General features: G+C 38.9%; 1 protein-coding gene across 1 annotated transcript in view; it reads right to left on the bottom strand.

The window, feature by feature from the left end:
• Positions 1 to 16,342, bottom strand: part of RB1 (RB transcriptional corepressor 1) — a 72,510-nt gene that overhangs the window by 30,655 nt on the left and 25,513 nt on the right. The window contains exons 11-16 of the mRNA XM_039716606.1: positions 15,536 to 15,623; positions 14,945 to 15,061; positions 14,194 to 14,250; positions 14,074 to 14,105; positions 13,919 to 13,995; positions 13,502 to 13,704 (exon numbers count right to left, since the gene is read on the bottom strand). Of these exons, the coding sequence (XP_039572540.1) occupies positions 13,502 to 13,704; positions 13,919 to 13,995; positions 14,074 to 14,105; positions 14,194 to 14,250; positions 14,945 to 15,061; positions 15,536 to 15,623 (574 nt within the window). The remainder of the gene's footprint in view (positions 1 to 13,501; positions 13,705 to 13,918; positions 13,996 to 14,073; positions 14,106 to 14,193; positions 14,251 to 14,944; positions 15,062 to 15,535; positions 15,624 to 16,342) is intronic.

Raw genomic sequence — 16,342 nt, 5'->3', positions numbered from 1 at the left:
ACAAATTTGCACTTAAGATTTAGGGCAGTCAGCTGCAACACACACACAGCACTGAGATATTATGCACCAAGGCTGCACCTCCTTCACAGAAGAGTGAATCAATGTAGGAAAAAATGTATATTGAGCCATCAAACTATATGATACGTTGTTATCTGAATGAATTTATTTCCCTATGCAAAGCTTCTGTTTAACTGTTATAAATCAACCATACATTGCCTCCTACTACTGGGAAACTGAGTTACTCAATGACTGCTAGGAGCTAGTGTTGATTGAATCTTAAATTTAACAGCATTTTCAATCTTTAGCCACATAATTTATGAAAGGAAAATTCATATAGTATGGGCTTAAGCTACAAAGATAGCATATATATAAAGGTCTGCATGACATCTGAAATAAACAATTGTCTTTGCTGGGAATCCTAAACTCTTCTGATTAATCTCCAACTTCAAAAAAGTGCACAAAACTCTTGGCATGAGTAGAAATACTCTGTTTTCCATATGCCAATGACAAATCAAAGTCCAAAACCAGGTAAGCATCTCTAAAGTCTCAATGCCTCCCTCTCTGATTCCCTTTAAGAAGTGTGAGACAAAAGCCCCTAATGCCACTGCTGGGCTGTGTTTCCAGGGTACTACTCCCCTGAGCTTGTCATAGTTGTTACTCAATTGAGTGACAACTTCTTCAGCAACACCCCTCTGCCTTACAGCAGTGAGCACCCCAGAGCCTCACCCTGATAAACAGAACCTACTCTTTCTGAGATTAAAAAACTGCAGGGGAAGAAAAAACCCCATCACTGACTTAAAAGCAGAACAAGCAGACAAAGCCACATATATGAGTACTTCCCCTTTACACCAAACTTTCCTTGGTCTATTACCTCAAGTAGTCTGCAGAAGCACAGTAGCTCTGCTTTGCACTCACTCTCCAGGGCAGCAGCTCCTGCTTTTTGAAACAGCACAGAGCCACACAGTGCAACAGCTTTCTGATCAGTTAATAGCTCAATGTTCAGAAGCTATCTGAGGAAACTTTGTTTATTATTAAACCTTTTCACTTTTTCACAGGTGAAAAAAAAACCCACAACAAATATCTTAACAAAAAACCCAATACAGTCAAAAGACATCGTCTGTTATGCTGAGAATAAGACCATTACTTGAAAAATTCCTGATCTGACTGATTCAGAAGAGGGGGAGTAAAACTGTACCTCCCACATCAAGGTGATATAAAGACAGGGTACCAGATATTCAGGACTGGATGAGGTTTTCTCTGCCTTTTCTGGTTCTGCAACAAGATTATCCTGGAGATCTGTGGATGGAGCAATGCTTTCACTGGTGCATTCCTCAACAGATGCACTCCCTCTCTCTGCTCTTGGCTTTGATACCAACTCTTCTGTCTCTCTGGTAAGGTCTTATGACAAAATTTAAATGTAAAATCTAGATAAGAAGTTACATTCCTAAGTCATGCCAAGACATTTCAAAGAAAAAAAGGCTTACATTGTCAGAGCTCATGAGGATCTGAATGTGTTGCAACCGGTACTTCCTAAAAGTGCATTATTTTTACTCATATGCCTACCCAGGGAGAGCTAGGAGTTTAGTTTTACAACCAAAACTTTAAAAATTGTTCTTTGTAGTGTGGTTTCTTCATCTACAGAGTGCAGAAAATGCACACTTCCTATAAAAATAAAAGCAGAGCAAATTTAATTGAGTCCAAGCATGTTTTACATCTAAAGGCAGGTAGATATTGATAACTAGTAAATTAACCAGCAGTTTTAAAAGACAAGGAAAAAAACTTGCTATAAACAACTTAAACTTACTTCAACATATCATTACTTCAAAATCAAAATGTGTCCTATTTTACACTTTCTGTATTCAGATTGAAGTTTTAATTTTTAATTGCCAGGCAATTTTTTTTCACCTCAGTATACAACTATTTTACACTTAAAGAAATACCAATACCAAGTCAAATATGTCTTTATATTTTTCATCTAAAAGTGTGTAAAAAGAACTCTATAGAAAATACTTCAGGCAGGTAAGGAATCCTTAAATGAAATCAACCTCCACGCTTTGGTTTCTTAAGGATGTAACCTCAGTCACAGAAATGCAAAAATTGAAAAAGAGCTCTTGAGACCAGGTAAAAGATAAGAATAGCTGATCAGACCCCAAACATGCAGCTAATCTACAATCCTGACTCCAACAGCAGACAAGGCTGGATGCCTGGGGAACAAGATAACAGTAGGAGAAGCACACAAGGCTTTCTCAAGTGCTGTCCCACTTCATCAATCATATCTCAGGATTTTCTGGGTCAGATATATTTGTGAGTTCAGGAAAAACTTTTCTTCTGTGAGCTTCTTCTGTCTTCCTGTAAATGTGTGTAAAGTTTTTAATGTTCACGTTAGTAAAAAGTTCACATTGTGTGTGTGCATAGAGGGAACAAAACTAAGAAACCCAAACATCTTTTTGTTTCAAATTTACTAGTTTCATTAGTGCCCCTCGTGTTTCTTTGGAAAGAGGCAGGGAGCACTAGACTGTCATTCAACCTTTCCATATCACTCCTGAACCAACAGTCTTGCATCATCTCTTGCAAATGATAAAGAGATTCTCACTTGCAATTTCAAGCACCATCATCACCAAAGATGAGACTTCTAAAATTACACAAAGAACTAAGCTAATTAGAGAACCCAGTGAGGTTCACTTTGAGACTGGTAATTTTGAAAATCCCACCTGAGCACAGTATCCTCTAGCCTTATTTATTCTTTCAAATTATTTTCTAAGAGTTTTATCCATGAAAAGCAATTTGTTCATACTTTTCCAGCAGTAAATGTAATATTACAAGGTTCTTGCATCGAGGCAGACCTGTGAATCCTGACAAGTTCCCTTTTTTACTAATTATCATAATTTAGACCTCAGGGCTTCTGGCATTTGAGCACCACAGACAAAATGAAAGATGATACATTTCAAAAGCTAAGGGAAAATGTAAATCAGAATGATTCTAAATCTAGAAGGCAGAAATGCCTGGGCTGCATTTGTTATCCAATGACCAGAATATTGAAAGCATTGTATAAACATAACTATCACTGCATTAGCACATTCACAGAACATACTCAATAGGGTTCATTTCAGATGAGCCAAATTCAGAAAGCCAAGCTTGCAAAGTCCAACACTTTTGCAAGAAGCTGCATGGAGAAGTTTTCCTTTCATAATTCTGGTCTGATATTGAAGCCTTTCACATTTATCACCTCACCCCCATCCAGTTCCTGTCATACAGCTGCTTGTAAGACAGCTCTTCCCGTAAGAAAACTGAACTTACTACAAAATTAAAACAAACAAAAAGAACCTCACGCATTTTCTGGTCTTTTATAAAACCTATGTATAAAAACACATAACATTGTTGGAAAACTAGAAATCTCACATTTATCACCTCACCCCCATCCAGTTCCTGTCATACAGCTGCTCGTAAGAGCAAGCCCAGCTCTTCCCATAAGAAAACTGAACTTACTACAAAATTAAAACAAACAAAAAGAACCTCACGCATTTTCTGGTCTTTTATAAAACCTACCACATTGTTGGAAAACTAGAAATTCCAGAGCTCAGAATTTAGATTTTAAATAACTCTTTTTTTTCTACTTAAGAAGCAGTCTGCCCACCCTAGTTCTATCAGAACTAAAAGCTGTCCAGCAACAAGAAGGGGTAAATTTTCTGTAGTTTAAACCTGACAATCAAACCACAAGCAACGACAAAGGAAGGCCGCTAGAAAGAAGCTCTTTTATGATGAGATAAAAAGAGTATTTTTGCACACACATAGCTTTAATATTTCCCCTAACTCTATCTTTTTTAAACAGCGAGTTCCTGCCTTAAAGAAAAAAAATCCTTAAATAACAATGTTAGCAACAGAAGGCACCCAAAATTAATGCATCCATCTTATGAATAATATTAACTCTACTTCATATGAAAATAACTTTGGTTAGGTTAACTCTGCTTTTCAGAAGAATTCTGCAAATCCTGCTGCTTTATGCAAGGAAGTCAATTGGAAAACTTTATTAAGTACATAGCAAAACATGGGAAAAAATGAGAATACTGACAGTGAAGCAAGTACCAAAATATCTACCTTTTCAGCCTAACAAAAAATGTTTCATCAACGAAATCAAATCCAAAAACTGCTGGCCTACTTATTTCACACTTCTTACATGTGAAAGAAAGTTTACCACATACACTGCATGTTATTGTATTTCACACACTCCCCTGGGTGGCAAATGAAAAAAAAAAAAAAAATCAGTACCAACTGCTGTCCAGATAAGATCTGTGAGTTCCTCCAGCTGCTGGAAGGTGCAACAGGCACGCAGAGAGCGTGCCAAGTACGGGCTCTGGTGTGGGCAGGGTGACTCCCAAAGGGAAAGCACAGGGTGCTGGCAGTCCAGGAATGAACCCGAGCCAAGCTCAGACCAGGCAGAGTCTATGTGGGTGAGCCTCCAGCCGCTGCTCAGGAGAGCACCACGGATGCAGCTGCAGAGGCTCCACACTCGGCTGTACCACGGGCACTCACCAGCCTGCACCTTCCCCATCCTGACAGGCAAACCCAACCCAAAGGAAAAGCTTCCACCAAACCTAGAGGGATTATCTTTCGGGAGGGTTGAACACTATGCCTGCTCAACAGCTGTGAACAGGGGCATCCACATCCCCCACAAGAGCTTTTATTACTGCAAAGTTACTAAAAGATAATGATACAAACACATAACAGAAGTACTATGTATTTATACAGTATAAAAGCAGGCACAAAAGCACTTATTTGGCCTGTGAAAAAGCAACTCAAACCCCATGCTTTTATGCATGCAATAACTTAAAAAAGTGCAGCAACAAGAGAAACAAACATCTTGCAATAATATATAATTTAACAGTTTGACAGGTGAAAAAGCAACTCAAACCCCATGCTTTTATGCATGCAATAACTTTAAAAAGTGCAGCAAGAAAAGAAACAAAAACATCTTGCAATAATATATAATTTGACAGTTTGACACGATACTAGTATCACCTTAAGAGCTTGAAAATTGAGCACAGAGCTAGGAAAAAAACCCAAACCTCCGCATTAGAATGTTTGTTTGGCACCCCCTTTGCTCCTCAACATAAAAAAGTTTTACCTTCCATAGAAAAGTTAGCAAGAGTGAGTCAAATGACACAGCAGAGTAAGGAAAGAGTAATAAAAGGTTGTGACAATTATTCAGGACTTTGGCTCAGATAAATTAAGCCATACCAAACCAAAACCAACCAATCAACAACAACAACAAAACCCCAAAACACAAACCAAAACTTAATTTTATTAATTTTACCAGTTTCACTACAGAGATTCCTAAAACTACAAAGCTGGAGAGCATAGTGCCATCCAAGGAAGGAGCAACAGGGATACAAGTCACAGAACTTAACCCAAGCTTTATTTACTTTGGTATTTAGGGAGACAGTTACATCAAATTTGCCACAAGTCAGCAAGATTTTACAAAACTGAAGAACTGCCAAGATACCACCCTGAATTCTAATACATTTTTCCCTCATGGAAAACCTTTAAGCATTCCTATAAAGTATTTACAATGAGATATAGCAGTGTTGCAGGATGAAAAGCTGAAGTTCAAACTACCTAGAAACATAGTAGGACTAAAATCAAATTCCTACAGCTGAGATATGACCACCAAAATATTGAACAGTATTAAAAATAAACTTAAAAAAAAATTTTAAATCCCAACAACTTGAAAAGCAAGGATTGCTAGAAAACTATTTCACTATTCCTTGTTACTTATAATCAGCCAACTTGAAAGAAAAACAGATTAAAGAAAAGTCTATCATGTTAATGCAGACTTATTTCTGTGACTAAATCTGTACTTAGTACTGGTGTACAGGCAAGATATCTTTATGGTGCACCAAGAGAGCTGGCAGCTCCACTGAGCACAGCCTGTAAGTCCCAGCTGTAAATCTATAATCAGAGCAATCCTGACACAGCCTGGGTACTTGACCTCCACGTGAAAACACAACAGCAACTACAGGCAAGATACAGCACAAGCAGCCACCTAAAGCAAACCAGGGCATAATTACACAACCTCATCTTGCTAATCTCCCTTTCATGCTTTAAGGAAGGGGGAAACACAGTTATGAAAAGTAGAATTGAGCATATGACTTGCTTTTACTAACCTTAATAGACAAAACTATAAATCTAGTTTAGGTCTGTCATTGAGACAGATGACAGTGGAAAGTGAATAATTCTATTGTAAAATACCTGTTTAAAATAGACAGAATGAACTGCTTCCTGGAAATAAAGATCTGTCTCAAGTGCAGAGGACACCTGAATATCTAAGTTATAGAATAGGACTCATTCTCTTAATTAGAGAAACTCTATACCTTAAAGCACCAGGAAAAAATTTAACATTCTTAATCAAGAATGGCATCTAAATGTCACAGAATGAAAACTCTGCATATTTGCTGTGTCTTAGGTAATCCCTTTGGTCGTGTTTGTACTTGAAGCAAGAGCATCTTAAGGGTTGGGCTGCCTTGGTATACCTACAAGAGATAAACCTGTTAACACTGCTAACATAACCAAAATCCTCCAGTCCTAGTGAGTGCTTTATGCACTTTGTGAGTGCCTACCAAGAAGTGAACACTGTCAACACAGACAAAAGCAGGAAACAGAGGACCTCAGCTTTAAATGTTCTGGCTTCTCTTCCAGTAGCCTGGAGGATTTGCTCAAATGGTAACACCCAAGCATGAATAACAGCTTGAGTCATCCTCACGATAAATAGGAGTGGCAGGGAAGATTTTCAAAGTGATGGGAGAGACAGTGAAGACTATAATTCGCTATTCTTCCTGGTTTTTCAATTTGCCTTCAGCTGTTAAGGCAGATAAACGTTTCAACCCTCAAAAAGCACAGCATGGTTTTCATTAAAGGAAACTCTTCAGGAGTACTAGAAAGGCAAGCATTTATTAAAGAGTGTGTGTATATATATATAGCTAAAATAAAAGAGCATATAAACATAAATATATTCATATATTTTTATTACACCATGTGCTATTTTCACAAATACCCAAAAAGCAATCATCTTATACACTCCTAAAACTGTGCCCTGTATGATAAAGACAAAATCATAGAAGGTTTTCCAGCCACAGCTGTGACAACTGAAATGTCATAACCTTAAAAAAATTTAGAGCACACGCAGCAGAATCAGTAAGAGCCTTCAGCACTATCACGCCGAGGAGCAGTGGTGGTCGTGACCTCTCTCATCCCACATGCTTCTGGAACACGCTCATGATGCAAGCACAAATATATTTAGTATGTACAGACATACTAAAAAAAAAGCCTCAAATATGTTCTCAGTTCCTTTCTGGAGGTTAAAGCTGCATACTCCTAATGTAACTTTGTCAAAAGGAGCGTGGTGAGCACATGACAAGCCATCCTTTAGTGATCCTTAGCATGTTTTGTCCCCTGCAAGAAAAACCCTAGAAAATTCCATATTACAAATCATTGCCCATTGCAACTTCCAAGCTGAGAAGTATACTAGGTGCCTAAAATCCAGAAGCCCACAGGACATGAGTGATGTCTGCATGAGCAGTCTGAGGCCTGCAGTTCCTGAGGTGCCTATCTCTACACTGGTGAAGGTCCCTCAGCAGATTGCATCCTGCCAGTGAACATGCTTGCGGGTGCTGTCCTTCTGGACACACTCAGCACTTTTTTTGCGCCTAAGGCTGTCCCCCATTCATAAATTTGGTACTCCTGTATCTGAGGAGAGGCAGATATTAGCAGGCACGGAAGGAGTATGCCTGACACAGACTAGCTTTCCCGAGAGAAGCCAGCTGCTGTGCAGAAACAGGCAGGAGTCGTGCAGCCCAGAGGGAAGCCGGCGCAGGAACGCGTGACTCATTTGCCAGAGCTGGAGCCGCTCGCGGTCGAACCCGCGACTGCTTCTGGGGTTGGCAGCACAACGAGCCACAGCCTGTCCTGAGGCCTCGTGGGCAAGTGGCAAAGCACAGCTTGCACCCACATAACTACACATTCTCCACTGCTAATCCATACCAGCAGCTGAAAATAGTCCCTGAGCTGCATCATGCCCCAGATCTTGCCTAGGCATTGTCCCGAGGAGAGCTGACAAATGCCAGAACAGGCCAGGGAACACATTACCAAGGAAACATCCCTGATGACTCTGGGGCAATACTTAACCCAAACTATTGTCCCTTTGAGGCCAGTAGTACAAACTCAGCCCCAAATACCCAGCCCTTGTTGTCTGGCCTTATTTGTCTGCCTATCAAAAAGATTTTAGATTCATTCTTTTAACACAACAGTAAACCACTTAACCAGCAACCTAATGTATCAAATGTTAACAGTATGACCATTCCTACTTCTTCCTGATCTAAAAGGAATCACTTAAGATGTCAAACCAAAAGAGGATTTTAAACTGCATGTAGACACCTACCTTCAGAGAAACTGTAGGACTTCAGACACAGCTAACAGAAATCCCTACTGAGAAGGATTCAACCCACAAGAAAATGTATTAATTCCCCTTCCTAGATGCTTACCCTCACAAGGAGCACAGAAACCTAATTTGAAATTGTACATCCAAGGAAACAAGCACTAAACATTTGAGAACAGTGAACTCCACAATAACTGTGTCCTTATACAATCAAAGACCAGGAGGTTGCATAGCTAAGCCTGTACTATTCCAAAGCACTAAGGAGCACTTGCTCACCTGTAACTGTTCACAGCTTTACCCTGACCTGGATTTGTCTAACGCTTTTTATGCAAATCTTAAATATATTATTTATTTTTTTTTCCTTAATGCATGATCAAAGTAGGTCTGCTGTTATTCCAGCTCAGCAGGTTCACCATATTAATGCAATACTATATTCTTTGGGAATACATGGTTTTGAGCACGAAGGCACTCTGCTGCAGTGAGCTGCATAATTTAAAACCAACAGAAGTCTTTGGTGTGGGATGAGGTATTTAAGTATAAACACTGACTACACAATTAGTTGACAAATACTTATTGCAAACATTGAGCTATGTTAAATCAACGTTGCGTGATAAAACAATACTGCAGATTTCATTGTAAATGTTGAATTGACAATAGAAACCACAGAAAAGAAGAAGCTACAAAAGGAGAAGCATTATGGAGCACAGTTTAGGCAATGCTACATGAAAGGTTATAAATAAAGCAAAGCACACTTGTCTACTTTTACTCATTTTAACCATTAAGAGAAGTAACTTCATGAAGCCATGTTTTTCTTACATCAGTCATTAAAACTCCAAAATATACTACAACTCCAAATCACAACATATATCAATACTGGTGTTCCTCCCTCCTCATAAAAATTAAACCACTAATTAGGACAGTACATATTAAAAAGCAGTACAACCAAAGAAGGCTATAGTGTTAAAAGCTGCAGTGTGATGCACTGCTTTAGTTTCACATCTGTTTGTCATTCACACAAAAACAAACATGAAAACCACAGCTGAAGTTACCAGACCAAAGCAGGCTGGAAATCGAATTCCCTTTAGCCTGCCACAACGAATCCTCACTTTCTGTTCTGAGCTGTTGGAGGGTTGCAGGAGGTGATGCAGCTGACCCTCATTCCTGTTAACAGCAAGAGCTACCACATAACCTTTCCAAACTCCAATCCTAAGAGAAATACTGCTTGGAATACTCCTCACATGGAGGAGCTAACAAGGTAACAGAACACTATGGTCTGTAGAGCTAACCAGGAGAGTGTGGAGTGCTTCTGTCTCTAACTTGCTTTACCTTCAGACAAGGCTGCAGTTGGCCTGCAGCTCCAGTGCAGAAGAAGACGACCCTTTCACTACCCCAACTCTGTATTTGTGAGGGGGCATTTGCAAGGAGCACATTCTCTAAGCAGCAGCATGAAAAACACAGTACCTTGCTTGTACCTCCTCATTCAGAGCATGCGAGCAGAATGGAAGCTGAGAGGCAAGGAAATACAGCTGGACTGCTTTTCAGATACAACAAATATACTCCATTGGCATCTACCTCCTTGAATGGCAAAACCAAGAACACCCCACAGGTATTTCACTCAAAACAGATTGAAAACTGAGAGACTTTGTGTTTGATTTGCTTGCCTGAAAACCTGTCCTTCCTTTTTTATTCCTAACAAACTTTAGCAAACAGCAACAATACTTCAGTCAAAGACGTGACAGGGCTTTCTGCAAGGGCAATTCAGATATTCTGGAATTTGTTCACATAATCTTCATTTGAGATATTCAAAACAATTACTTTTTCGGGTGGCCACAAGGGAGGTCAAATTGACAGAATTATGTCAAAGGCTGAGCATGAACTCCCAGGCTGGCAGGTAACAAGCTATCCCTTCCATAGGAGACAGATTTTAACTATGAAAGGGTTTAAATCATATTTCAAGAAGAATGATAAAAATTAAACAAAGGCTATTCAGCATATTTGAGTCTAAAGTAATTTCAGTTCCCTTTAAAGTTACGAAATCAAAATAGTGCTCAAAATACTGTGAGCACAAATTCAAAGTAAAGAATATTGTACAGTGTATTTCTATTTCGCAAATAAAAATTATGCAGCATTATTAATATATTCTAAACTTATTGCCACATAATCTTCATCTGGAAGCATCATAACCTCACTGGTAAATATTTGAGTGGTTAAATAGGAGTTCTCCTCTCAGGGTTCAATAAAGATTTAAGAAAAAAGCAGTACTTTTCACATGATTTAGTCAGTATGTACTTGCCCCTTTTTAAAATCAAGAATTATCGAGAAGAACTTTCAACTGCTTTCCACCCTTTATTTTGTCTAGCTATGATTTTTTCTTTTTGTTGTTAAAAGAAAGGATGACCTAGAAAAGTTTCATTTCCTTCCTAAAGCACAGATGACTAAATCAGCTAGCTATGCAAAAGCCATAAACATAGTCACAATGAGTAGCTAAGGAGTAATATATTATCTTCAGTAAAAAACAGAATCTTTTACATTCACTTGATGCAGCTTCCCAAGTCAGGTAAAGGTCAGATGCATTTGAGACTTTTTTTTCACAGAAATTATACAAGGCATTTTTCCTCACAAAAGCTCTGTGACAAGTAAAACTGCAATAAATTCCAGCTATTTGGTATTAAATTGCTCAATCCTTTTAAATCTCTCATCGAAGTCTTCCTTTCTAAAGCAGTCAGGAGAATGAGCAATGACTGAAGCAGACAAGCCTTGTAATGAAAGTCACTACCTGGGAGGGTGGAAGACACAAGAACTAAACAAAAATAGACAGCAAGTAAGTGGGGAAATCAAAGTTGCATTTAGCAAATATTTGTAAATAAATGTTTCTCAGAAGTTTATATTCTTATTTCCTAAGCTAGATGTTTTTGGCTTTTTTTGGCATAAGCTTTACTCATTCCATGCTTTTCTTCTTAATTTTAACTTTTTTTGGGGAAAAAAAAAACCTATTAAAAAAACCCCAAAAAATAAAACCACTCTCTAACCATATGAGAACACTTGAACTTTCTCGAGATTCCATCTTTCTTGGACTGTTTACAATTTTAACCTAAAGAAACCACTTACGGTGAGACATTCTTTAGAAGTAAGAAGGCATCTGGCTTTTCTCTACTCCTTTATCAAGTGTTTGGAGGTTCAGAGGTATTTACTGGTAGGAACTACACTTCTCTAATTGCCTGCCCATTCTTGAGGGAATTGCTAATTAAGCAGACACTTGCAAACCTTGTACACCATTGCATGGAGACAATATCCAGATAAGGAATTGCAGAAGAATACAGTAAACCATTTCTTTGTTCACCAGCTAAGCCTTTCTGGATACCACAACAGCATTCTGAGTCAGCTAAGTATTTTCTCCTGTTTCTAATAAGTTAAACTTTTCAGGCAAAACCAGCCGACATTCACATGTGAGGAAGGAGTGGATTTTCTGCACTAGAGGACTCTTGGCTTTACATTTCTAGGTGGGGCTTTGGGTCCCTTGCTACAGTGACCCAAAGACTGAGCAAGACATTTTGGCACAGATAATATTTCACTACTCCTCCTCTCCTGAGCACTCTGCCATTTACAGCTCACAGCCCTTCCTCCCCTCGTGTCAGCCAGAGCAGGCAATGGAGGCCAGCACAGAATCTTGGGGTGCCTGTCCTGGCTGCCACAGCTGCCCTCAGCTTTTGAGGGAAACCTGCTGTGCCCTCTGGTGCCAAGGGTCCAACAATAGGAGGCACTCACTGTCTGGAGCCTGGGGAGACCCAGACCAGGTGATATGGAGATAAGTGAAGCAGCAGAGCCCCTGGATACTTGTCATGCACATTTCTTTTCATCCCCTCTACTGGGCTTCACTCCACATCCTTCTCTGCCACTAGATGGTCTTTGTAGGCCCCTTCCAGCTGAAATATTCCATGCTATTCACACTCAAATCAGCCACCCCAAACTAGTACCAAACAAAAAAAGCCCCTCTAGAAACTCAAGACATTAAAATACATTCAAGCAGAGCACTCAAAAAACCTGGAATAATCCTGTGCTTGTTGATGGCATTATCATTTGTTTCACAAAAGCCTGCAACGCCCATCATTTTTGAAAACACAGCTCTCTGGATTTTCCAGCCTGAAAGTCCAGGTCTAAATTAAATTATCCTGCATTCCTTGTTTGACTTATTGGGTAAAAGCTGGTGGATTTGGTATACTGCTGATCAGCAAGCTGGCTTCAAGCTGGTTTGTAGAAGGTAGCAGGAGCCACTTCTTGCTTGTGGAGAGTAAAACCCAGGTATCTTTTGTCCTCTTAAAGTTACAATTCCCAAACACCTTTTGCATGCTTGCAAGTTTCCTAAAATAGCATCTGCCTCTTAAAATACCCCTTCCTCTCCGGAACTAAAAGATATGGGATTGGTTCTAAAATGGTTCTTTTATGTCTGGTCAAAATTGCCAGCCTCTATAGTCTCCTGCTTTGTGGCATAAATAGCCTATTTCTGGTTTATAGTAACGAACAATGAAAAGAAACAAATGTTTGATTTACTGAAATACAGCCAAAAAAAACAATCCAACCTTCCAGTATTTTATTTTAATGGCATCCAAAAATACCAAAGTGACTGAAATGCAAAGGACAATGCAGACCAATATTTTAAGTACTATTAGCAAACATAACAGACGCCCAGAAGTGAGGCCCTATTGCCAAGAAGAAATAGCAACTGGAAAAAAAATTAACTTTCAAATAAAAACATTGAACTCATTGCTGACTTTGGTACCAAAACACAGTTAAGGGTATTACCCTTATGATTTGTGCCAGACTAGTAAAATGATGCTGGCTTACAATCACATACATCAGCAGACCTATGTTGACTTCTTCCTCTGATATGCTCCCTTTTTCTAAAACCAGAAGACATGCCAAAACTAATCCAAAGGAATTGATTTGCTCTTTTAATTTATTTTTCTAGAACCAAATCTCAGCAAGACCATTTATTCTATAGCGCTGGGTGTGACTTCTTTTTTCCTAGGTAAGCATGTTTCACAAGGGCAAATTCTAGTTTAAAGTGTTACTTACAGATTGCCAAGCGAGAGACTCCATAATTCGATGCTCACAGTGCTCCAGATGCTTTATCATTTCCCGTGTTAGGCTGGGTTCTGCTCTAATAAAGCTTTCAATCACCTTGTAGAAATCAAAAGCTTTTAAATCAAACACATTCAGAATCCATGGGAAAGACAGGTCTGTTTCAGCACTGGTACTGTCACTTTGTGAAGCATTTCCTGAAGGGAAAACAGACCAAAATTATCACATATTCTACATTCTTCCACTTTTGCTGTTTTTCCCTTTTTGTATTTACTGAATCATTGCTAGCTCAGACATTTCAGTGAGTTGTTTTTTGTGTTATGGGCAGTTTTTTTTACTATTTATATTAGAATAGATAGCAATAACTACCAATAAGTAACAATGTAATTAAGGACTTGAGATTTAACTTACTACCATATGTAGCCATGACAACCTCAACAGCACATGCCAGAAGAGATGTGTGGAAGATGTTATCATTCAGAAGTTTGCTGAAGAGAAAGGAAGTTATTAGTACTTGACCCAAGACTTCAAATAGCAGACTTCAATAACAAGTTAGGGGCAAGTACCTGAAATTTTGCACTGAGAGACGCTCTTCCTCCTGAAATAAATAAATCAGACCAAATTTGTGAATATTCTTAGTAATTCCAGAGGTACTGCCAGTACTGAGATAGCAGCACTAAACTCACCGACTTCAGCATGGACTCCATTACTCTGTAATAGAGACGCACTCCAAGCTTGTACCTCTGTTACAATGAGAAATTCAGGAATATCAGAAGAAGTTTTGACAGAATACAACAAGCAGACTCTTGTGTTTTAACAGTCCAGAACATTCCAGTTTTTGAAAGAGCCACTATAAACAAGTTACAGTCCCCAGTTCCACTGGTCAATAACACTGGACAGGCCTCAAGGATTACTAAGGTGTGTGACTACCCCAACCACGTGCAGATTTAACCAAGTGTAACAACATGAATTGTGTTCACACCGATTCACAGCTAACAGGATAAAAAAGCAGGGCTGACAGACAGGAAGGAGACTGTCGAGTACAAACTTGGTTGGGTTTATTTTCCAAAATCCTTGTTGAAAGCACAGCTGCTCTCCTGACTTTATAAGGAAGTGAGTCATCTTTGGCAGTTTAAGGCCAAGTTAGCCTAATGAATGCAAATATATGTTTCACTTAATGCATTTTGCCCAAAAAATTTTTCCATTCTTCAGTAAAGTACTTCCAACATATTTCCACCCAATTCCTATTGCTCCTTACATATTAAGAGGAATTTCTTACATGCTATCTTTACAGTGCTTCCTCCATTTGAAAAGCATACTGTTACTTTTTACCTTTACTGATCTACACTGAATGAGGACAGTCAGCGAGTCAGGTCTCACACCAGCTAGTGCTAACTAACAGAGCTCAAGTGAGTGATATTCAACCCAAATACTTACCTGTGAGCCAATTTCAGCCCATCCCTGTCCAACTGCTTCAGCAAATTTCTTTTTGAAGATGTGGTCAAAACTTTCCACTCTTTTTAGGATGCTATCCTTAGGGTTCACTGTGCAATTCTAAGAAAAGTACAGGAAACAAATTAGGGGAAGGAAGACAAAGAAAAGGCATTTTACTTTAAAAACATTTCAATAACTTAAATTATGAAAAGTCCAGCTTCCCTTTGTAACACCTTTCAATAAAGTCATCAGCATAAATAAAAATGGAGTATTTAAAAGAGTGCTGTACATCTTTCTCTCTTTTGTTTCACTTCTATACCCCCTTGCTTTTCCAGTCAATACACACATAAAATAATTTTAATATGTTGCTCAGTAACTGAAGTATTTAAGCACTTAAAAGGTTCCACTACACAACAGTTAGAGAGAAATGCTTTCTAAAATGACTGATTACATTTAAACTTTCTTTTTGATTACATTTAAAGCAACCCAAATAAAATGTACTTTTTCAAAAACATGCATCAGATCTACAGGTGTATATTTTGCTTGAGTGGTAATTCCAAGAATCTTACACAAATCTTCTTTGTAGTCACTTACATTGAAGTACTTGATGAGAGTATCTGATGGTTTATCAGCAGCTGAGTTTAAAATCATAATCAATTGCTGAATGTTATTCATTGCCGCTCTGGAAAAACACAATAAAATGCATAATAAGCATTAAGGTTGGCTTGACAGTTTCCAGAAAGTGAATAGCAAATCCACACACCAAAAAATTATGATTGCAGTTCTCACTCCAGTTATCAAACAAACTGTTTGGGAAAATCTACTGTACTGTAGTAATGACTATGAATTCTAACAATGCAATTTATCTACTTATTTACACATGGATTGTGATAATTTTAATAACCAAAAGAATGGCTTAACACCTAAGAAATAGCTTGATTCTTCTATGGTATTGTTACTTCCTGAATTTTTCATTGCTGTTTTTGGTTTTAAGTAGAATTTTGTGTGTTTGTGTCACGGTTTAACACAGTTTAGTTTTTAGTTAAGGAAAAAATCCAGGAGTTACGGAAGTGATTCCCTGTAAGGACCTTGGCAGCTTCCTTTGGACCTGACAGAACCAGTCAGCTGGTTAGTTTTGAATATTGACACTCTGTTAAACCACCTAAGAGAGCTGCATATGCCCCGTGAAATCACATTAAGAGACGAACAAGCCCCAGGAAAAGCTCTCTTGCTTCCAGCCTTTGCACAGGTGACTGGACCTTGGCTGGGCCGCTCTGCTGCACCGCCGGGCCCTGCTCTGCTGCTGCCGAGCTCCAGGCACGGCCGGAGGGCCAGCCTGGCTCTGCTCAGCTTCAGGTGGAGCTGAGCTGGGTCCTGCTCTGGCCATGAGCTGCCCAGCCA

Source organism: Passer montanus, unplaced genomic scaffold (genome assembly GCF_014805655.1).
Source record: "Passer montanus isolate IOZ18808 unplaced genomic scaffold, ASM1480565v1 scaffold36, whole genome shotgun sequence".
Lineage (NCBI taxonomy): Eukaryota > Metazoa > Chordata > Aves > Passeriformes > Passeridae > Passer > Passer montanus.
This window is presented reverse-complemented; position numbering and strand designations above follow the sequence as displayed.